Here is a 22,936-nt window from a genome sequence, read left to right on the forward strand (position 1 = left end):
TTTTTCTTTTTTTCTATTGAAATATAATGTTTGTTTGTTGAATGACCTACATGCATATATAAGGTTGAAGGAACATATTCAAACAAATTAAACACTAACTTTAAGCCTATTATTTAGATAAGATATGTAAACAAAAATGAATTTTTGAAAGTAAGTTTGATATTTATTCAAACGATTGAGACATAATAGATGTAGTAATAACAGTTGATAGTGAGAAAAATTTCTTTATTTAATCAAATATTACTACAATTATATTAATAAACAAAGAAATCAAAAAAATCTTTTTAGCTGCCAGAATTAATATACTATAAATTAAACCACAAATAAATTAGGGAAATTATTACTTATATAAAACAAATTCTACAGTTATTATTAAATATTCAAGAAAGATGGATGATAAATACTATTAAGCGTCATGAACATTCGTATGGCTACTAAATTAATCACGTGCATGAATAATTTTGATGAAATCAGGCTTCAATGAAGCTCCACCAACCAAGAAACCATCAATATCCGGCTTTTTCGCTAGCTCAGCCGCATTTTCAGCTGTTACCGATCCTAAAAATTCACATGAAAAGTATAACTTCAGTTTACTGTACAGATCATAAATTTGTGCAACAAATAAAGCAGAACTATAAAACAAGGTAAAGCCAAGCAAAATTAAAAAAAAAAATAAATAAGAAAAAGGAAAGTAAAAATTAACTACGAATACTATATGGAATCTTAGAATTACCTTCCACATATTCCAGTACTATAAATTGATATTCCTCTAATCAACTATTCCTAAGACAGGAGTAAAAAAGCAATTACAGTGTTTTAATGAGTAGTTTCATGCATTTTTACTTATTAAGTCCACAATTCATATAAAGTTCAAAGCCTAATATCTAGATATAAATTTACTAAATTCATTTGGCGTAAGAAAGCAAGATAGAAATTAAAAACTTGTATAAAAATTATCGCAAGCATTTTGCAAAAAAACAATTAGGCGATAGTGTTTACCTCCATAAAGAATACGCGTTTTCTGAGCTACATCCGCAGACACTTTTTCTTTCAGGAATTCTCGAATCCAACCATGTACTTCTTGAGCTTGTTCTGGTGAAGCTGTTTTACCAGTACCAATTGCCCAGACAGGTTCATAAGCTATTACAATTTTATTCCAGTTCGCCTTCTTATCAATGACCGCTTGAAGCTGTCGAAAGTTCACCTAAAATACTGCAATGCAACGACTTCATTAATTTGATTAATAACTGTAATTTGGCGCAAAAGATTTACAACTATAAAGTGTTAATTTTAAATAATTTTATACTGATTTATCGCATATGATATAAAAAAATGATGCGTAAACCTAATAGCCTAAGTTCAGAGAAATGCATTAGCTAACAGCTTTTGTTTTTCCAGCTTCTCGCTCATCCAATTTTTCACCACAACAAAAGATTGTTTGTAGACCACTGTCGACTGCATGCAAAACTTTTTCCGCAATTAGCTCATCCGATTCACCAAAAATATGACGTCGTTCGGAATGTCCCAAAATAACCCAATGCAGTCCTAAATCTTTGATCATTGCTGGAGAAATTTCACCAGTAAATGCACCTTTTTCAACCTGAAAAGAATAATGATAAAGTTTTTTTTCTAATTTTTTACAAAAATTTTGTCCATCCTTCAAATTTGTTTACTTGTAATTGTGAACTAAATTTGAAATGTCGAAAAATGCTTCGAAAAGAATATACAAATAGCAATAAGTAAGTCCTTTTTCTTTTGTTTCACCTTATAGCAATTTTGTGCTGATACTTCAATGCCATTCTTAACTTTCTCCTTAACATATGATAAATAAGGTGCAGGTGGTGCAACGACAACATCCACATTTGGTACCACGGCTCCATCATTCAAAAATTTGATAATATTATCAACACTGGCCTAGAAATTAAACCATTCATTCGTTTACTTCTAAATGTAGACAAAAGTATTACCAAATTGGTAATATATGAAAGAGCATATTCGAAGAAAATTTCCATTGTCAAAAAACAGAATTTCCATCACGTTTATCATTAAAGAATTATATAATCAAGCCTATAAATTATCCATATAATTATGCTCTTATGTGTATTTTCGAAAGAGCTCATTTGAAATGATTAAAAAATATTTATCAAATAATTTCTTCCTTCTTTGTTAAATTTCAAATATTAAAATTTGTGAAAAAGCAACCTTCACATCAAGCAAATAAATAACTCTAATCAATATTAGTTTTAATAAAATAGCTTATTTGAAAATAAAAAAACCTTATTGCCATTCATTTTCCAATTTCCACCAACAAGAAATTTTCGCGACATTGTAAATCTAAAAATATTATATTAATCCCATTCAGGTGCACAAGTCGTTGGAAAGTCGCAAATTATATGTGAAAAATAAGAATCGAAAATTCATAAAAGAAAAAACATCAATGAAACAAACAGAAATAAAGAGACTGTTATGCAATAAAAGAATCCAACATTTTTCTTTTTTTTTTTTCTTTTCAATATTCTAAAATGTTAGTTGTCAGTTCTAAGCAGTTTTAAATGTCTGTTGAAACAATTAATAGAAAGTATGGATGAAAGTGTAATTCAATTTCCATGACAAAAATTGAAAAACTACATAAGCACAAATATCACATAGCTATTGGGAATAAATCAATTTCACTTTAAACCAAATAAAAAGAAATAAATCAATTCACTTTAAATTCAAGGTCAATCCAAAAAAAAGAAAAAAAAAAAAACTACTGATTTATGAACCATAACAGTTGTTTCGTTTTGCAAAAATTGAGAGAGAGAGAGAGAGAGAGAAAAAAAAAAAAAGAATTTTAAAAGTCACACAAAAATTATAGTAAATATGGGCAACAATTTTGAAATTTAAAAATTTCTTGAAAGATGTAATAATGGCAGATATTGAAGAACTAGCAAAATTCCACAACAATATTATTAACCAAAATAGGAAAAAAAAAAATTAAATTAAAAAATTCACAAAAAAGACTGAAAAAGCCTTATTCAAATTTGCTATGAAAAATAGAAAAAATTTAATGACTGCAAATTATATACTAAGCAAACATTCCATTAAAAAAATTAATGTGAAAAATTTACTATGATATAATATTCATCCATTTAAATATATTACTACTGATTTCTAAGATAGAAATATACATATAAAACTAAATACATACATAAGCAAATAAAATATATTCATAAATATTCTTATTTTTCTGATAATAACCTACAAGATATTCCAGGTGAGCAGGGTTAAATCAGACTTTTCAGCATACTTGGGACAACTTACGGGAAGAAAAAAAATTTTTCAAATATTTCAACAACTTGGTTAAATTTTCAAGGAAAAATTTACATAAATCATAGTAAATATGCGAGCACTGATATATATAAAAAAAAAAAAAAAAAAAAAAACAGTATTAAAGTGAAACATAATTATTCCTTTCATAATTTGCTTTTAATTCATAGTCTTGAACATTTCAACTTACCAGTATTTCCGCAAATTTTCTGAAATTGAATGATTAAATGAGATTATTATATCGCAATATATATATATATATATATATATTAGTATGAATTATCAAATTTACATTACCATATCAGCAGTAATCATTTATCATGATTTAGGTAAAACATAGCTTGGTCTGATGACTTACTCCAGTCCAGTAGTATAATTTTCCTATTCTTAACAAAGATTAAAAAATAACTGCGTAGAAATGATTAATTAATTCTAAACAGAACATTAAGTTGAATTCATTTGCTAATTATCCTCCTCTATGTGATTAAGCATTTCGTATGACACCACTAATACGTTTTTTATCAAAAATAAAAATAAATAAAGTAAAAGAATAAAAGGAGAGAAAAAACTGCTTACGTTCAGGAAGATTTGAGCGTAGTTATGCAAAACCACTTAATAATTACGAACTAACTTCATCAAAAATTTTATTTTATTTTTGACAACCCAAGAAAAATAAAAAACAACGAAACAAAGTTCTTCAACCGTATGGAAACAAATAGCTAAAACAAAAGAAGAAAACGGTAGTTATCCCTAAAAATTATGTCAACATAAATTTAGAATAAAACTTTTTATTCCAAAATGCACCTTCAGCTTATGCTTTCATATTTTTCTGCATGAATTTCATACTCCAAGATAAACATCCACTACTTCGAACTATAAATTGAAGGCATAAAAACACCAAAAATTCTTTGAATAAAACAGGAAAATTTTCCACAATGAGCAATTACACTTTACAAAATTTTGTGTCGGTGTTATTCTGACGTAGCCACTTCATTTGAAACTAATTCATGAGCAACCTAAAACTAATAATTAAGTAAATAAACTTTTTCTGTGTTATAACTCCAAAAAAAAAAAAAAAAATACTAGGCAAATCTAAATCGGAAATCAAACAAAATGATCAACTAAATAAGCAGTTAATGTTATCGAATAGGTAAGCAACTGTTGCCAAGACAACAGCGCAGTGGAAAAAAAAAAGAAAAAAAGCAATAATAACTGCATCGTTTTTCGTGTTTCCCAAAACCGTCAAGATGATATATAAATTTTCAGATACAAGTAAAAATAAGGAAAGTGTGCGTCGAGAATGAACAGATGCATTTTTGCCTACTTCATGAAAGTCATAAAGAAACAAACCTGTTCATAATTCTTCTGCTGTATGTCGTATAATTTCTCCAACTTCTTTCGTTGCTTCTTCGAGATTTCTTCACCGTTAGCAAGATGCGTCGGTATTCCTTTATCATCGTATTTCAGAAATTTTCCAGCTTCTTTACCTTGCTTAAACATTTCCCAAGGTGGTATACGCTTTGATGCTTCTTTTTCTGCTTTTTCGTATTGTTTCCGATATTTTTCCTGGAAGTAGTATACGGAAATAATTCAACATGTTAAGTGCTCAAATAATTTTCAAAATTTCAAGCATAACAAATCGAAATAAATTTAAAGCCAAAAATTAAAATTGTTTATACATTCTACAATATTAAAAAACTTTGCAGGAACCTCTTCTTTTGCAGCTTCAATAGCCTTCTTTTGTTCTTGCTCTCGCAACAGAGTTTCTCTGTCAACAAGTTTGACACATGTTTGCTCATTTCGATCCTCAAGTCGTACACCTAATTCCGGTAGAACTTCATCTCGTAACTTATCGCATTCCTATGACAAAAATGATATATTTTACCATAATTTTAGTAAAGCATAGAAAACAAACTTCTTTGCAATTTCAAGTTATAAATTTTCCTAGTTAAACAAATAAAAATTCAAAGCCTACTTCTAGAATTCCAATGATTTTTTGCTCACGAGCCACCTTTCGAACATTTTCACGGAAATCGACAAGCGCTGTTAAATATGGCATAAGCATTTCTTCTTTGGATGTTATAGAAATATCATGATTCGATATTCCACTAAATGGAAAAAAGAACGAAAATTCCATGAAAACAGACAAAAATAAGATTAGATGATAACTAAAGAAACAAAAACTATAAATCCATATCAAAAAAAAAAAAAACAAATGAAACAAACTTATGTTCTATTGGGAAACCAATTTCAACATTTTGGGGTATAACTCCGAATATTTTGAGCAAAGATGTCATGTATAATGCAATATTTCGTAACAACAAGCAATTTGGAACACTGTCTTCTTTTTTCTCCTAAAAATAAAAAGATTGAAACAAAATTTTGACAAATAAAAGGTGTCAAGTCTTTGATCAACTGATTTCTGCAATATTTTGCAATTAAATATCCTCCATTTTTTCAATGCATAAAGTTTGTCTGTTAACATAATTAGATTTGACAAACAGTACTCTTATAGATACTATTTAATATTTTATGATCGATGATACTTCACTTAAGCTTAAAATGAATGAAGAACTGATATATAAAAATTTTCCCAAATGTGCAACCAACAAAATATTAACCATTTCAATGAAGTAAGCATTTCCTATAGCAATCAATTCTCGTAACTTTTCAACAACTGTTCGTGTATCGACCGAATCACACAGTGCAATGTTTATCTCAGTTTTGATTTTACAGAAATTATTGACCAAGAGTAGTTCTTCGTCATTATATTTTTGATAACTCTAAAAAAAAAATTGAACTTTAAAAAACTTTAAAAAAAGAAAAAAATCCCAATATTTCAAATACTGTCCTCTTTTTTTCGTGTAAAAATGCAAATTAACCACACCTACCTCACTATTGTTCGGTTTATAATATTTTCGCAAATAATCCTTAACAAGTAAGAAAAATTCGTTGCTGATTTTTTCAAACTGCAAAGCTCTTTCCATTGAAGCAGCACTAAAACTCGAATTTACTCGAATTTATGAAAAAATAAACGAATAAAAAGACTCAAATTTAGTAGGACTGACTGAATACACAAAATCTTAAAATCAATCTAACCTGTAATCAAGAACATCATTCCAATTATGCATTAAAAATAATATCCTTAACTGTCGAGCAGAATAATGTTTCAATGCTTCGCGAATCGTTATAAAATTTTTAAGGCTTTTGGACATTTTTAAACCAGCAATTCGAAGTGAACCACAGTGCAAAAAATAGTTGACCCAGTTCTCAATATCATAATAAGCTTCGACCTGAAAGATATGATGATAGACATTTGAATTGACCATAATCTAAACTACTGCAACTCCGCAACTTCCATCTGTCTTCATAGGATTAAAAATTCCAAATCACTTTAAAATCTCTCACTGAAAAAACTTTTCAACTATTTGTAAATTCTCTAGATGTCGAAGAAAAAATCGGATCATGAGATGATTATAAGATAACGATCAATAAAAATTTGAAAACAAATGAAATAAAAATAAAAACCTTGCAAAGCACGATTAATTCTCAATTACCTGTGCTATTTCGTTATCATGATGTGGAAATTTCAAATCAAAACCACCAGCATGAATATCTAAAGAAGTACCACAGATTTTCGAACTCATTGCTGAACACTCGATATGCCAACCAGGTCTACCTAAAACAAAGCATATTATATGGTAATGAAAGCATTACGAGTATTGAAATAAACATATGAAAAGGTATTTAAATGCATTAAAATTTTCAAATTCTTACCTTTTCCCCAAGGACTATTCCAGTAAGGTTCACCGTCTTTCGAAGCTTTCCACAACGCAAAGTCAGTCACATTTCTTTTATTCTGAAAAGTGAAATAATTCATCATCATACTATATAGATTTCATAGCAATTTACAGAATATATGCTAAAATTTTAAATCATTAAAACGAACTTCCAAATTGCCCATACTCAAATCTCCTTCACTTTCCCGCATATTTTTCATCAGTTGTTCATTATCAGCAAATGCTTCTGGTACCAATTTGCAATAACTATGCTTCTCACTATTATCAAATTTCACTGTGTCAAAATAAACCTGAAATTTTATAAAAACAAACTTAAAAAGAAAGGTAAAAGAAAATTCTTGTCAGACAGCAGTAGAGGAAGAGGAAAGAGACAGCGGGAGAGAGAAAGAAAAAAGGAAAGGGGAAGAAACGAAGAAAAAGAGAAGGGAAGAGTGAAAATAATTATGATAACTACGAAAACAAATAATGAATAAACAAAAGGACAAGTCAATTACTAAAAAAAGTATTTCAACACAAAAACGAACCGAACCATCTTTGGTAACGTATCCATAACCATTATTTATTATTTTTTCTACATATGCAATAATTTCAGGAATGTATTCCGAAACACGAGTTAAAACAGTCGGTGGTAGCACATTCAGGGAAGCCATATCACAGAGAAACTCATTTTCATATCTAAATTAGACCAACCATTCTTTTTTTTTTTTTTTTTTTGGAAAATATTTTAAAACAAAAAAAGATAGAAATGGAAAAAAAAAAGATAAAAGTACTAACTTTTTAGCAAGACGATCAAAAACAGCTAAGTCATTCACGGTGTGCTTGTAAAGTGAATCCAGCCAGTCAGATAGCACATCTTTTGCAGCATGCAGCAATTCATTCTTTGACTTCTCTGTTTCTTGTTGTTCTGATTGCAGCAACGAACACTCTAACTTTTTCACCGCAACATTCACACTTGCACACTGTAAAGTTGCACTAATTTTCTAAGAAACATTACTTTAATAAAATATTTCTGATTATCTTGATTCGTTTTCCACATGATGTAAAGAAATTTAATTTTTTGTTTTTCACTCAATATAGCATAACATAATTTACCATATCAGCCAACATATTCTTTTTATCTGGATCAGTTTCATCTATACACTTATTCTTGAATTTATCCAATGCTGACAAAGTATCCTTGATGACCTTTGTCATCGAAAGTTCACCAAATTTTCCAGAAGTATAATTTTCTAACAGATAAAGTTGACGAGCCCTGAAATCGTATTTTACTTAATTGTAGATTCTGATTGCAACAACGAACACTATAGCTTTTTCACCGCAACATTCACATCTGCACACTGTAAAGTTCATCAAGCCACAAAAAATATCATTTCCAAATAACAATTTACCTCTTAATAATTTTATCATCAATATCAGTTATATTCATTATATACTGTATATCATAACCAAAATAATCTTGCAAAACACGTCGAAGAATGTCAAAAGAAAGATAGGCTCGAGCATGTCCAATATGTGAAGAATCATAAACTGTTGGTCCACAAATATACCATTTCACCTTAATTTTATCTCAATAAAATTCAAAGAAGCAGAAACGAAAAAAAAAAATTATGGAAATAGCAACTAGTTATTTTTTTTTACTACCTGCTTAGGATTTAATGGCACAAAAAGTTCCTTTTTCCGTGTAAAGCTATTGTACAAACAAAGCTGAGGAGGTGTCCCTGCTGCCGGAGGCTTCCATGTTTTTTGTGGACGTCTTCCTACAAGCATTATAAGTTAATTTTTTCCAAATCATCAATATACCACTAAAAATTTATGCCAGCAATTTGAATTAATTAAAGCGAAGAAACTTCTCCAACAAAACAGTAGCTATAAAATCGCAAAATGAAAAATCATAACAATATACCATCCTTTCCTAATCTTATTTCCAAAGCTCTCCTACAAAATCAATTACTATTCTGGATTTATTTCACTGTATTTATTTTAACCATAGTCATGTTTCCTTTATATTATATTTATACGATTAATTTTTCATCATACAGTTGAAAAGTATGGTCAAAATATTTGTTTTATCAAAACACATCCGTTATCTCTTGCTCATAAAATGTATATCATGAGAAATAAAAAAAAATATGCACAAATGTGTTTCAGATTTCAGTAATATAGAAGGACAAACAAACCACTATCGATCACAGAACTAACTGCTTCGGTTCCATCAACCATAGTCATGTTTCCACTGTTTAGTTTTATGTAGCCTACAAAAAGTTGCGCAATTATAATTTCAATAATTAATGGCCTAATTAGCGGATGTAAGCCGAAGATAATTAAGCAACTCATTAATAGTTTACATGACATATTTGTCTAAGCAATCATCGTATTAATCACATATAGATTAGTGACTGGTGACAGATTGCTTAACTAAAATTATGTTATTCTATATTTCAAATAACAGATAATGTATTACAAGTATCATTTAAAGGTAGTAAAAAATTGCGAATAAAACTATAAAAATGACAAAAAAAAAAATTTAATCATGACTAAATTTAGTCATCTGCATTTTGATGACAAAAATCATTAATTTACCTACCTTCTTTACATAATATCCCATCTGCTAAAATAGTATTGAACTAGAAAACAAGCAGAAAATTCAATGGAAAAAGTGACTATTATAAAGTAATAAATTAACTTACAGCTATTTGTAACAGTAATTTTTGCTGCTAACTGTCCAAATAGCAGCTGAATTCGATTGGTTGAAAGCAACAGGACGTTGATGTAACGAAACGTATTTGTTTCAATTAATTTCGCAAAGATTTTCTTCCCCTTTTTACCAGTTTAATACTATCTAAATTACTATAATAATAACAATAATAATAGCCAGTAAAATATATTCAGTAGTAACTAGGAAAAACTCGTAATAATAATAATAATAGTAATGAAATAATTGTACCTCAAATTTATTCCCAACTGATATTTCTCAATTAATCATACGACATCATATCATATCATCTTAAACGAATAATCAACAATAGCCTTATTGATTACCTGAAATCTAAATTATATTATTGATTACCTGAAATGTAAGTTATATTAATGATTACCTGAAATCTAAGTTATATTAATGATTACCTGAAATCTAAGTTATATTGATGATTACCTGAAATCTAAATTATATTATTGATTACCTGAAATGTACGTTATATTAATGATTACCTGAAATCTAAATTATATTAATGATTACCTGAAATCTAAATTATATTAATGACTACCTGAAATCTAAAACACATTATTAATTACCTCAAATCAACGTCGTATTCGCTACTGATATAATACTGATACGATGGATCTCATTGTGCACAATAATGCGACTCGTCCACATATTTTTTTTTTTATTGAAAGTGATTTTCCGGTTTCTTTCTCCTGATTCTAGAAATTCTGGATGTCAAATTCGATAAAAAATGCATTAATGAAATGTCAAATTTAAAAAATTTCTTCGAAAGTAATAATTTTCGCATAAAAATTTTATAAAATTTCATATTAAAATTTAACAAATACATGAAATTTCTTCATTTCTTTCCTGCTCTCTTTCATTTCTATGTTATTTTCTATGCTATTCATCTATTGAATGAACTGCTCAACTAATGTTATGCAAATTTATTGTATTTTTAGGAAATTTCAATTATTTCTATTTCCTTCTATAAATTTCAATCGATTAATTCATTCAAATTATATTTTAAAGAGAAGAAAATTTTAAATAGTTAGTCATTTTGATTAATTTCTTTTTTTACGACTGTAACTAAGTGATTCAGTGAATTAATCAAGCAATTAAGCAACAATTGTATTATTTTTGATTAGTAAAATTTTTTTGAGAGTTACTAAATTTGTTAATCTGAAATGTTCGACGGATTAGATGAAAGTAATAGCTTAGAAAGTAAAACAGCAGGTGATACGCCAGATTTTGAAGTTCAATTAATACCATCGTGGATCATTTTTACAGCTATTGATAATTATCAAATTCCTCAATATACTTCCTTCAAGGTAAATTATTTGTAAGATTTTAATTTAAAAAGTTGTGTTTGTTATTGAATTTTTCAATAATTTTTAATTTTTGTTCCCAAAATTTTTAATTTTGTTATCAAAAAGAAAAAAAAAAAGAAGTACTGTAATGTGTGCTTGTATGATTTTAAATACTTTTTTTTCCGTTTTAATTTGGAGTGTTTTTTTTTTTTTCAACGTTTAAATTTAAAATTTAATTTAAAACTCATAACATTATGATAGTTTATTTGAAATTTATGATTTTTTTTTTTCATTGGTATTTTGTAAGTCTAATTTTGTAAAAATTTCAAAAATTTTATACAGATAAAAAATAGTGATCCAATACCCATCGTATATCGTATACGAACGCGAGAACGCTCATTTCCTCGTTTTTCTAAATGTCATGGATATTTGGAACCAAATGAGGAAGATGAAGTATACATATTGATACCTACCTCAGATTTTTGGCCTCGTGATCCCGCTGAATATGCTGGTCGTCGTCATAAAGTGGTTGTCGAGAATTTAACCGTTCCTATGAATACATGTAAACCGAAGAATAAAAATGAAGCTAGTGCAACTTCAAGTAAGTAAAATTGTAATTAAATTAGGAAAAAATATTTTGATTAGCAAAACTTTGAATTAAAAAAGTTCAAACTAAAATTACAAAATTTCAACTAACTATTCTAATTCATCATTATCATTCCAATAATTTTTGTTTTTTTTGTTTTTTTTTTTCATCTAATTATGCAAATTTCTATTTTTTTAATAATTTTCTGTATATTTGTTTAAAATTAACTGCTAAATTTATGGTTCCAATTACAGCGATGATATTCAAAGCAACACCACCATTGACACGAATGTATACCAAGCTTAATATATTATTGCCGAAAATAGTAGATAATAATAGTTCGGAAACAAGTACCGAAACATAAATTGTATCAGTGCATAAGAATTGCAATGTAATTGAATTTCAGTAATTTACTACAATTTGAATATATTAAAGAAATTTATAGCTGACCACTTCAATATATTTGATAATCTTGACAAAAAAGAAAACAAAAATAAAAATATGATTAATTTATATGATTTTTCTTCGTGAATTGGCATGGCATGATTCTTTCTAGCTCATCTCGAAACAGATCTTATGTGTATTTTCAAAGATGATAATAGAATTAGGGTTAATATTTTTATCTCTAAGCTTCTCGATTTGAGTCTAAAATGGATCACTGATGATGTCGATATGTTCAAGATTGAGGAATCAATTAATGAAATACTTGTATCTTTTATTGATAACTTTTATTGCGGTAGACAATAGTGGATTCATCATACTAGCGAAATTTAGATAAAGTGTTAATCTTTTTCAAGATTTGATCCTAAGCGTATCAATGTCCTAAGTAAGTAGCAGGTGTTTATAATTCCATTATGGAGTTTTCTGAATGCCTTTGCTAATCTGTCATCAATCTCTTGGTCGATCTCGGCAAGATGATGCTTTTTAGATAGCTAAACTCGTGGACTGATGTTGGCTTAATTTCGCTTAAAGTAATATGAAGATGATGATAATATACCTGTAGTGAGAGCTGCTGTAGAATTTCTGTCTTCTTTTAATTGAATTGTATCTTAAAAAGCTTTACAACTTCTGTAAAGCAGTATATGCTGCAAGTAGCAACAAAGCGGCTTTGTCCGCAAAAAAGCAGTTTTCAGATATGATAGTTTAGAATTTTGATTAAGGTTAAATAAGTTACTATCAGTATAATATCGAGTAAACAGTATTTTCTTTGTTGAAGTCTACTGTGACTCTTTGGAGTAGTATGCTTAAGAAGATATAAATATAAAAACACAATCTTCTTTACAAGTTTGACTTGAAGGTTATTTGGAAGGAAATTGTCTCAAAATATAGTAATTTCAAAATTGCTGACTTTTAAACTTTCCTTGGAATGTCACCTCTTTTAAGTTTGATTTGAAAGTGGAAAAATGAAGATTGACTTTGCATCACAAAAAGTGGTTATCCATTTGACATTCTACACTAGCTATTACTTTCAGTATGACAAATATTATGAATTCTTCTTTGGCGCACTAAAATATAGACGATATCTTGCTTGTTTAGATCAAAGATGCATTTAAATTATCATTAAACTAGTTTTTCGTACAAAAAAAAAAAAATGACATTTATGATCTTTACAATTTTTAGCATCATGTTTATCTAGTATTCTTTTCTTTTTTTTTTTTTTTTTCCAACCTTCAAAGTACTTTCCTACTCTAAAATTAAAGTTGCCATTGATTACGACTTTATTATTTGTGGGATTTTTTGGTTGGAACAAAGAAAGTCGCTATAAATATTATATAGTTTTCTATATAATTATTACTTTGACAAGTTGAAGTGTAAATACTTAGAAAGACAACAGTGTTGTTTATTATGTAATGGAAGATGTAAAGAGATTACAAATGATCTATTGGAAAATGAATAAGCTTGAAATCGATTTACTTTTTAGTCATGAAACTAATTCCTTAAGGGTAAAATTCTGTTTCCGGTTTGTCCGACCAGAAGAGCATACTTTGTGGTTACCTTTTGATGCAACGAATTCACTGTGAACAGCAATGTCATCATGTAGTGATGAACAATTGGAGTAGAAGGACATTCGCGACAACCATTATTTGCAGTACGAGCGCAGTTTCATGTTTCAACCTGAAACAATCAGTTTGGAAACATTTTTGGGTGCAACTATATGCTTTTTCCTTTGTTTTGGTTTGACCGTAATAAAAAGAACCGGTTAACCACGGTTAGCTAACCGGATCGAACGTGAAGATAAACCTGATAAGGCTGCTTTTTTTTCGAAGTTCATCTCTTAGACCAAGCAAACTTGGAGGATGGCAGTAAAATCCTCGGATCGTAGATTTTCTTGGACGGATAGTATCATTTGCCCAGTTTTGAAGTCAGAGTTGATAGACTGAATTCTTCTAGGTTAATTGCCCGAAAGCTAATAATGCCATCCTACCCATTCACACATTTGATTTAAACCTTCAAATTGAAATCTTTCTATTTTAAGAAATCCTATCGGAAGTATATGCCATTGCCAGCATAGTTTGCAACTTCAACGGGGGCACATAAGGGCACGCAAGCTCTTTTCCCCATAACAAGGGCTGTGTCTAGGGTTAAGTATACAATAATATTAGCATGCTACGATCCTCCCTCATTACTCTACCCTCTGATGACGAGCAGGTGTCCGCAAAGGAAACATAAATTTAAATTATATAGAAATATGCTTTAAATGTCTAAAATCATATTTTTCCATTGATTTTTACTAAAACAATCACTTTCTTCAAGTTTAATAATTTTTCCTCATTATACGCTATTGATAATTTTGATTGAAATTTTTTCAATTTAATTTATTTTTTTATTTTTAATTTTAAAACAAAAAATTTTTTCTATTTAAAAGAGCTTTTTACTTCATATAGGCATTATCAGAAAAGTAGAATTTTATCCTTCATTTTGTTTAATTTACATTCATTTTATCACCCTTATCAATAATATAAAGATTTTAAAAGTTTTTTCGTTTTTTCTCTTTTTTACTTACATCACTAATATTTCCTCTAATTTCTTAGAATTAGTTTCTAACTAAATTGAATGCTTATTCTTTTCTTTTTGATCATTCTTTTCTTTTTTTTTTGATTTTTGATCAATCAGCGGTTATAATATTATTATTATTTTCAATGGTAAAACTATTCATATTATTTTCTCTTTTCTAGTTTTTCTTCTTGCTTTTTTGTTTTTCTTTTTTCTATTTGAAATATGGTTAGTATTTTCTTCCTGTAAAATATTATTGTTTCTTTTGAAAATTTTAAAACTTTTCAAATTCGTCCTATTACTAATCTCTTTTGCTTTCAAATAATACAGTAATGCAAATGAATATGATATCATGAATTTCTCTTATTCTTTTTTCCTCTTTTCAAATTAATGCATTCATTGATGAGAGGAGAAAAAATTGAGAAATCTTAGAAAGTTTTCAATTCTTTTAGAAAATTTAAAATTTTTGACATGTTTAAGATAGCACAAATTTAAAATAATTATGCATCGGGGTTTCGATTTATAATTCGCATAGCATTCTTACAATAATCCATTATTGGATAATCGAAAACTTCAGCTTTGAAATTCTCAAGAAGTAACTCCATCAACTAAATTTTCTAAAATACCAAGTTTTCATGATAACAGTGAAAGAAAAAAGAAAACAAAAAAACTAATAAAGATGCAATGAATACTTCTAGTTGAAATGATAAACAAAACACTGAAATATTTTTGTATACAATCAAAGAAAAGAGTAAAAAATTTTATCAATTAAACGATATGTTAACATTAAGCAATAAAACTAGTGAAATAAAAAAGAAACATTCACAAAAAGAAGCATGTGGCATACACACGCAATTCTCGAACAACTTAAATTACCACAAACAAAAAAAGAAATCAAATTTTGCTTAATCAATCTCGACTAAATTTCACCACACATGATTTAGCTCTTTAAATCTTTTCAAGTTCAATTTTTTCAAATACTTTGAGAAATATGATTACTTTTTGTAAAAGTGAAGCTGAATTGTAAATTCCTTTGAGTGAAATAGATACAACGTTTAATAAACTCAATGATAGCCATTTATATGTATGGAAGAATTAAGGAGAAGATGAAAGATTATATGAATCATTTTTCATTCACAAGTTTTATTGGATTATAAGTATTTTTGAGATACGAAAAGAAAATGCAATTAAAAAGGCAATTCTATTTAAAATTTTCAATTTAAAATGGGGATATGGATTTGATGAAAAACAATTTCAAAATATTAAAAAAATTTATACAATTTAGCGTAAACACATAGGAGGAAAACTTTACCAATTATTACACAAATTTAACATTTATCCTTGATTCAAAGAAATTTAAGAATTAGAAAGAGATTACTATACAGATGTATAGCAGAGTAAAAACATTCTAAAAAGTCACTATATACTTTGTTTCTGATCATTTATTATGAAATACAAAATAAATACTTTGAGAAATTTTAATACCTCTTAATCTCTTCTCTCTCGAAAAAAAAAAAAAAAAAAAAAAAACATAATTAGGGCCGTGACCAATTAAAAATTTTATTAATTTCGCTACTAAAATATTGTTAAAACTTTAATAATAAAGTTTTTTCTAAATTTTATTTCATTATTATTACTGTGAAGTGACCAAACCGAACATGACCATCCCGCAAAGAATGCATATAAATAATCAATAAAGTTGAAAATATCTGTTTTTTTTTTTAACGAATTAATAAACATAAATAATTTTAACACTTAAATAAAATAAAATTTGACATTATCAGAACTTATTTCCTTATTAAATATACAAAAAATCTTATAATTAGTGAGATTTTTTGTATATTAAAAAAATATTTTTTTTCACCTTTATTCATTATTTTATATGTATTTTTTGGGTGCTGGTCATATTCCGTTTGCTTACTTCGCAGCAATAATAACAAAATAAACTTTAAAAAAAACCTAATTATTAAAATTTTTAACAATACTTCAGCAGCGAAATCAATAAAATTTTTAAAAAGTCATGATTTTAATTTATTTTTGCAATTAAAATTAGTTTTTAATAAAATTTTATCTTTGTTTTTTTTTTTTTTGAAAATCTTACAAATTGTAAGATTCTTTATATTTTAAACCAATAAATAAGTTCTAAGAATGTTAAATTTTATTTTATTTGAGTGTTAAAATTATTTATGTTTATTAATTCGTTAAAAAAAAACAGATATTTTCAGCTTTATTGATTATTTTATATGCATTTTTTGGGTGCTGGTCATGTTCGGCTTCACAGTAATAATAATGAAATAAAATTTAAAAAAAAAAAAACTTTATTATTAAAGTTTTAACAATATTTCAGTAGCGAAATTAATGAAAATTTTAATTAATCATGGTTTTGAAGTTTACAAATTTGAAATTTTAAAGAATTATAATATAAATTTGAACTTATTGGGGATTTTCTCTGGTGCTATACCTTCGGTCGATATTTTGGGGGCAAAATTCTTCTCACAATAACATCATTATTTATTTGAAATATCAATTTAGGATGATAACTAATTATTGAAATGCGAAATTCAAATTTTTTAACACAAATCATGAATCAATAAATTTCTGTGAATCACTAATACAGAATTGAATTTTAATATCAATATTAGCTTTGATACCTTGCAAAATATTTTGTTGACATCATATTCAATTAATTTCAGTAGTGAATTTATTAAAAATGCAATTTTCGAAATATTAGGTTTTTACAAAATTGAAATTTTAAAGAATTATAACATAATTTTGAACTTTGGAGATGGGGTATGGGATTTTTTATGGGTTTTTCTCAGGCGCCATACCTTCGGTCGGTAATTTGGGAGCAAAATTCTTCTCATAATAATATCATTATTTATTTAAAATATCAATTTAAAATGACAATTATTGAGATATTGTTTTTATTATTGAAATATTGATTTTAAATTGTTTATTATAAATCTATCAATAAGTCAATAAAATTTTGTGAATTGCTAGTACAAAATTGAATTTTTATATCAATTTTAACTTTAGTAGCTTCAAAATAATTTGATGACATCATATTTTTTTATTAAATATATTATATATATATATATATATATATATATAATAGCAAATATTATGTATATTAAGTGGGGCAATTTAATTCGTTGAGTCATTGACCAGGTAAGAAAGAAATTTATGACTTTGATAACCAATTATTCATCCATTCAATTTGCTAATTTCAGCATTTTCAAGTAATGTTACAGTCAACGCACTTTGCTTTGTAATTTCATATATGTAAAATTAAATTTTTATTTAAAATTGCATTAAACTAATTATGTTAAGTTAATTGGTTGATAGATATGCTTTGTCAACTGCCAGCTGATTACTGCCTCCGTCACTGGTTGTCGTTTTTGCATTAATTATATTGTATAATTTTTCACAGATTGATTCAATTCTTCATAAGGATTTTCAGATGACCTTCCGATAGCCTGTTTAATTATTAAATAGCGTTTCATGGTATACCTTCTAAAGTTTATTTTGAAAGTAATTGTCAACAAAACTCTAAGCAATGCAAAACTGAGTGAAAAGACACATTTTACACACTGAAGGAATAATAAACACAAATAATTGAACAAAATATGAAAAAGAGACAAATGGAGAAATCGAACTGCTTTAAGAAATCTTTAAATGGCTAAAATTTAGTGAGTTTCAGTTAAATTAGTAAACAAAATTTTAATGTGAATTTGAAAAGCTTTGTTTACTTCAAATTTCAAACGATGAAATGAAACTAAGGAACAAATGTAAGCTCTCACTGTACCATTTCTTTGAAAGTCATCAAAATCGATAAGTTTACTAATTGCGCAGTGGAAATTTACCAAGAAAATGAATGGAGAAAGGAAAATAAAGCAATTTTGAATTGCTTTATTAAATATTTCGAAAGAAAAAGGCTGCAGTTCTGAATATTGGGCGATTTCTGACCGGAAGATCAAAAAACAAACTGCGAATGAGAAATATTAAACATAAATAATTACTGAAAGCTATGAAATGTGTTGCAATAATAAAATATTTGATTAATACAAGCTATCCAAAATAGGTTTCAATTAATTCAAAATTAAAAATTGGGATTCTGGAAATAGAAATAAAAAGACATGTGAGGAAATCGTTTGATGTGAAAAAGACTTTTATATTATGTTGAATAATGCATAAATACTGAAAAAAAGTAAGGAAATGATCGGTAAATTTTTGAATCAAACAATCCAACAAAATATTAGTAGAATAAGCATCAAAAGTAAACCAATATATTTCCAGTTGTTGGCTAATTGATGTCACCAAAATTTAAAACCTAAAATTTTACAACGTGCAAATAATTCATTTAATATTTCATGTACCACTCAATATACAATATTTAATTAAACAAAGTAGACAGGATTATTATATACTGCACAGATTAAATATTTCAATGACATTTAATTCCAGCTATTCATTAGTTTCCTTTATGCAAATGTCAACCAAACTTTTTTTTTTGAAATTTGCTCCATCCTTTCAAATATCAAATACCGCTTCAGCTTATGTTGAAATTTTTTTTATAATAGTAGGAATAGTTATGGATGTATGTCAATAAGCAATATTTATCAAATTTCAAGTGATCCAATGAAGTTCTATCAGTGATATTATTAGTGATATGTATTTTATTAAATGCATCAGAATACCATTTCTTGTGGTGTCACCCAGTGTACATGTATTACTGAAATGGTAGAACACGCTACTGCAGCACTTCCATCGAGTTTCAAAAGAACATTTACAGACTTCATAAACTACCAATGGTGGAGAAGAAAGCGAGAATGAAAGGGAAAAAATATTAAAACAACTGTTTCACCTTTGGTCTTTAATTCCAAGCAATCTGAAATAAAAAGCTTCCATTTGAGCATTTCTGTCATCTCACAAAATTGTGTTTCACCATGTTCTTCAATAAATTTATGACACCCATCACTTGGTTCAATCTTCTACTATGCATCGCTTCTGATAATGAAACTTCCAATCTACCTAATATCGACCCTTTTTCTGGCATCTCAGATAGCCTTGATATCTTCGATTACAACAATTTTGAGCCATTGTTTAGCTCAGAATTTCCGTTGGATCCTTCGCAGTTCATTGATTTCGCTCAGTTGAGTGAAACTGAGAATATAAGAAGTGAAGAATCGGGATCTGAAACTAATCAGATCACAAATTCTCCTCATCCTGGCTTCTCCGATATCTATGGCCACACTAATTTGGAGTTATCAGATATGGACTCATATAGGAATCTGTGGAGAGATGCTAATGAAGAATTAAAAACGAGTGATGATAACGTGCGATATCCTTCCATTATAGGTGAGACTTTTGCTTTAGATATATGAAAAGATAAACACAACTTCTTGTAATTTGAGTTATTTAGATGCTCAGAATGAAACTTCTTCCTCACTTAATCTCAACAGCGATGATATTATCACATATATGCACTTACCTGGCTCACAACAAAATGCCGTTCCGATTTATTTTCACCAGCTTACTCTTTCCTCAGATAACACTTCCAGTCAAAGTGCAACTGCTGAACAGAGCAACATCGACAATAAGCATTCAGATTACTTGAATATCCTCGATTACAAGGAAAATACCTATAAAGAATCAGAAACAGGTAATGACACATTGCATAACAACTTTTCGTTCTAATAGTTCTTTGCTTTCATTATTCGCATGAAATTGAAGAGGTGACATTCAAAGTATGACTTTGGCTTCAAAATATGAGAAGGTAAGTAAAGAACTACCTTTTACCTAAGTTATTCAAAATGCAATGTGATATTTTTTTATAGCGATGATATTTATATGATTTCTCACATTATTTAAGTGCCAAATGGTGTAATGGACTACTGATTGCAAAATGCTTTGACAAGAATTTTTCAGATAAGAAAAATTATACTTGTCATTATCGCGGGTGTACTGTGACCACGAAAAATCACAAAGAATATCTAACACATAGGAAAACACACAGTCAGCCCTTCATCTATGAATGCAAAGTGTCCGGTTGTGGGCGAATATTTGACCATGAATCAACATTTTACAATCACATACAGACGCATGAACCTCGTCCTCAGTGCGAGCGCTGTGGCAAATTTTTCATTAACAGGAATGGACTGAATTATCATAAGAAGCGCTGCCCTACAAAATCTCGTTAGTTTATAAATTTAGCAGAATTTTAATAGATATGTCAGCCTGAAATAGAATGCATGTAAAATTTGTTGCGAAGCATTTGTGACCGCAGAGTGACCTAAGAACCAACTGCTTAAAGAGGTGTTGACAGTGGTGACAGTGACGTTTCAATATACATCAACAAACACTGAAAATATTAGCAATGTAATGAATATTCCATCCACTCTTGGCCAAATTGGCTTTGTTTTTCTAATTCGTGGAAAGTATGCAGAAAAACATATCATTTCATCTATAAAGCCAAGCTGCCATGAACTGCTAATCATTTCTTTTGGCGTAACAAAACAAGTAAAAATTTTCATTCCAGAAAATGAGATACAATTTGGGCATTCTTCGCAAACATAAGAAAAGGAGCGCAGCAAACAGACGTTTTCGAAGTATCAGAATGCAGCTAATAATTTATAATTTAATTTTGTTACTGGATTATTTAATATTTTATCGTTATTTATTATCCCATGAATATCATAGAAATGCATAAATTATAATTGACAATGAAACCTAAAATTTGAGGGCAAGCAATTAATGTTGTGGAAGGTTTTGATTTGCTTAATTAATAATATTGGAAGAGGTGTTTGATCGCAGGAGATTGTCTTGGATGTAAATGTAAATGCGTGAGGTAACAGAAATATAAACCAATTTCTTTATTAGCAGAAGTAATAGGACAAAACGTTGATAGAGAACAATTGAAATTGGAATCATCGGTCCTTGGCTATGAATTACACATATCCCCAATCCTTTAACAAGGGTGAACCTTATGTAACAATTATCTTATATTATATATGTTAAAATGTAGGAATGGTTTATAATTAGACATTTTTGTACAAAGTATGATAGTAAGTAACTTTAACAATAGGTTTAAAAATGGATATCACGATGAATTGAATAGATATTACAAAAGAAAGTACAATGGTTTGTCTAGACATTATGATAATTGGCTACTATGAGTTACAATAGACATTACATGATAGATACTCATAGCATATGAATTGATATGAGATCAAAAGTCAATTAAACCAGTACAATGAATTGTAAAAGACATCAATGGATTGCTATATTAAGCATTGTTAACATTTATTTAGTGCTTCGCGAAATTAAAATCCGCGACAATTAAATGCAACGCTCAGTAAAGGATTTATCATGCAAAAAGGTAATAAAAAACATACTAGAAGTATTATTTTAATAATAATTTGTGGCAAAATTGGGCAACACGAGATGATTTTAAGCAAAGAAATAGTTTTATAAGAAAAAAAAGTAAGCTAGTTGCAATTTAGTCTAAGTCTTAATGTGCAAAATAAATGGTAGATGATGAAAGAACTTCTATTACATCATTGTTTTTATTATTTACAAAAGTTAACATTTGTAAATAATTTAAAATTTATTTCGTTATATGCAAAATTTGTTGAAATTTGTATTTTAAAAAACTTCAAATAAAAAAAAAAAAATCAAATGAAAATAATGCTTAATTTACAATAAATAGTTAAAATTGTTAGCTAAATACATAAGAAGTTGAAGTGATATAATCTTTAGAGAAATTAATTATGATAGCATAAAAATAATGTATAATAAATATCTTGATAGCTTTTATGTGTTATAAGAAATCAGAAATGAATTTTATTAACAGCTATATCACATTAATGCATACAGGTAGACCAATCTGACAAAACCAAATTTATTTTTTTAATTTTGTTAAATGCAATATTTCTAAATTTGAAAGTCACCATTTCAATATTTTCAAATAAATTATATTCAAACAATTGGCAATAATATTATGGAAAGAACTATGACGAAAAATGAAGGGTCATATCGACAGAAGCTATAACACCAGGGAAAATATCAAATAAGTTAAATTTATTTTATCATTATATAAAATTTCAATTTTGTCAACTTTATAACATTTTGAAATTCACATTTTAATGAATTCTATGCTGAAATAATTTGAATATGATGTCATCAAAATATTTTGCAAGGTACTAAAGCTAAAATTATAAATGAAATATACTATCTA

At 27.8% G+C, this 22,936-nt stretch overlaps 4 protein-coding genes across 5 annotated transcripts; 2 read left to right on the top strand and 2 right to left on the bottom strand.

Annotated features, from left to right (window-relative positions):
- Positions 1–439: 439 nt before the first annotated feature.
- Positions 440–2,327, bottom strand: Bma-tpi-1 (triosephosphate isomerase, putative; the record flags this gene model as incomplete). Its single annotated transcript, XM_001897234.2, has 5 exons — positions 440–558; positions 1,000–1,204; positions 1,382–1,600; positions 1,765–1,914; positions 2,277–2,327. The coding sequence occupies 5 exons, from the start codon at positions 2,325–2,327 to the stop codon at positions 440–442; spliced, it is 744 nt and encodes a 247-aa protein (XP_001897269.1).
- Positions 2,328–4,280: 1,953 nt separating this feature from the next.
- Positions 4,281–9,335, bottom strand: Bma-cars-1.2 (Uncharacterized protein; the record flags this gene model as incomplete). Its single annotated transcript, XM_001897235.2, has 17 exons — positions 4,281–4,325; positions 4,660–4,875; positions 5,020–5,169; positions 5,285–5,417; positions 5,536–5,663; positions 5,931–6,092; positions 6,201–6,306; positions 6,409–6,602; positions 6,867–6,988; positions 7,087–7,168; positions 7,259–7,399; positions 7,634–7,784; positions 7,884–8,068; positions 8,202–8,361; positions 8,498–8,664; positions 8,751–8,866; positions 9,287–9,335. 17 exons carry the CDS (start codon positions 9,333–9,335, stop codon positions 4,281–4,283), a joined length of 2,307 nt encoding a protein of 768 aa, XP_001897270.2.
- A 1,662-nt stretch (positions 9,336–10,997) lies between these two features.
- Positions 10,998–12,070, top strand: Bma-dct-9 (Uncharacterized protein; the record flags this gene model as incomplete). The annotated part of the gene is made up of 3 exons (XM_001897236.2): positions 10,998–11,141; positions 11,463–11,721; positions 11,961–12,070. 3 exons carry the CDS (start codon positions 10,998–11,000, stop codon positions 12,068–12,070), a joined length of 513 nt encoding a protein of 170 aa, XP_001897271.1.
- A 7,576-nt stretch (positions 12,071–19,646) lies between these two features.
- Bm10640 (Uncharacterized protein) lies at positions 19,647–20,900 on the top strand (the record flags this gene model as incomplete). Of its 2 annotated transcripts, XM_043078068.1 has the most annotated exons (3): positions 19,647–20,058; positions 20,123–20,362; positions 20,629–20,900. In XM_043078068.1, 3 exons carry the CDS (start codon positions 19,647–19,649, stop codon positions 20,898–20,900), a joined length of 924 nt encoding a protein of 307 aa, XP_042934002.1. The 2 variants fall into 2 exon arrangements, with proteins under 2 accessions (XP_042934002.1, XP_042934003.1); XM_043078069.1 differs by lacking the exon at positions 20,629–20,900 and having other exon boundaries at positions 20,123–20,397.
- Between the last annotated feature and the right edge of the window lie 2,036 nt (positions 20,901–22,936).

The sequence above is a fragment of the Brugia malayi genome, assembly GCF_000002995.4.
Source record: "Brugia malayi strain FR3 genome assembly, contig: Bm_v4_Chr2_contig_001, whole genome shotgun sequence".
Lineage (NCBI taxonomy): Eukaryota > Metazoa > Nematoda > Chromadorea > Rhabditida > Onchocercidae > Brugia > Brugia malayi.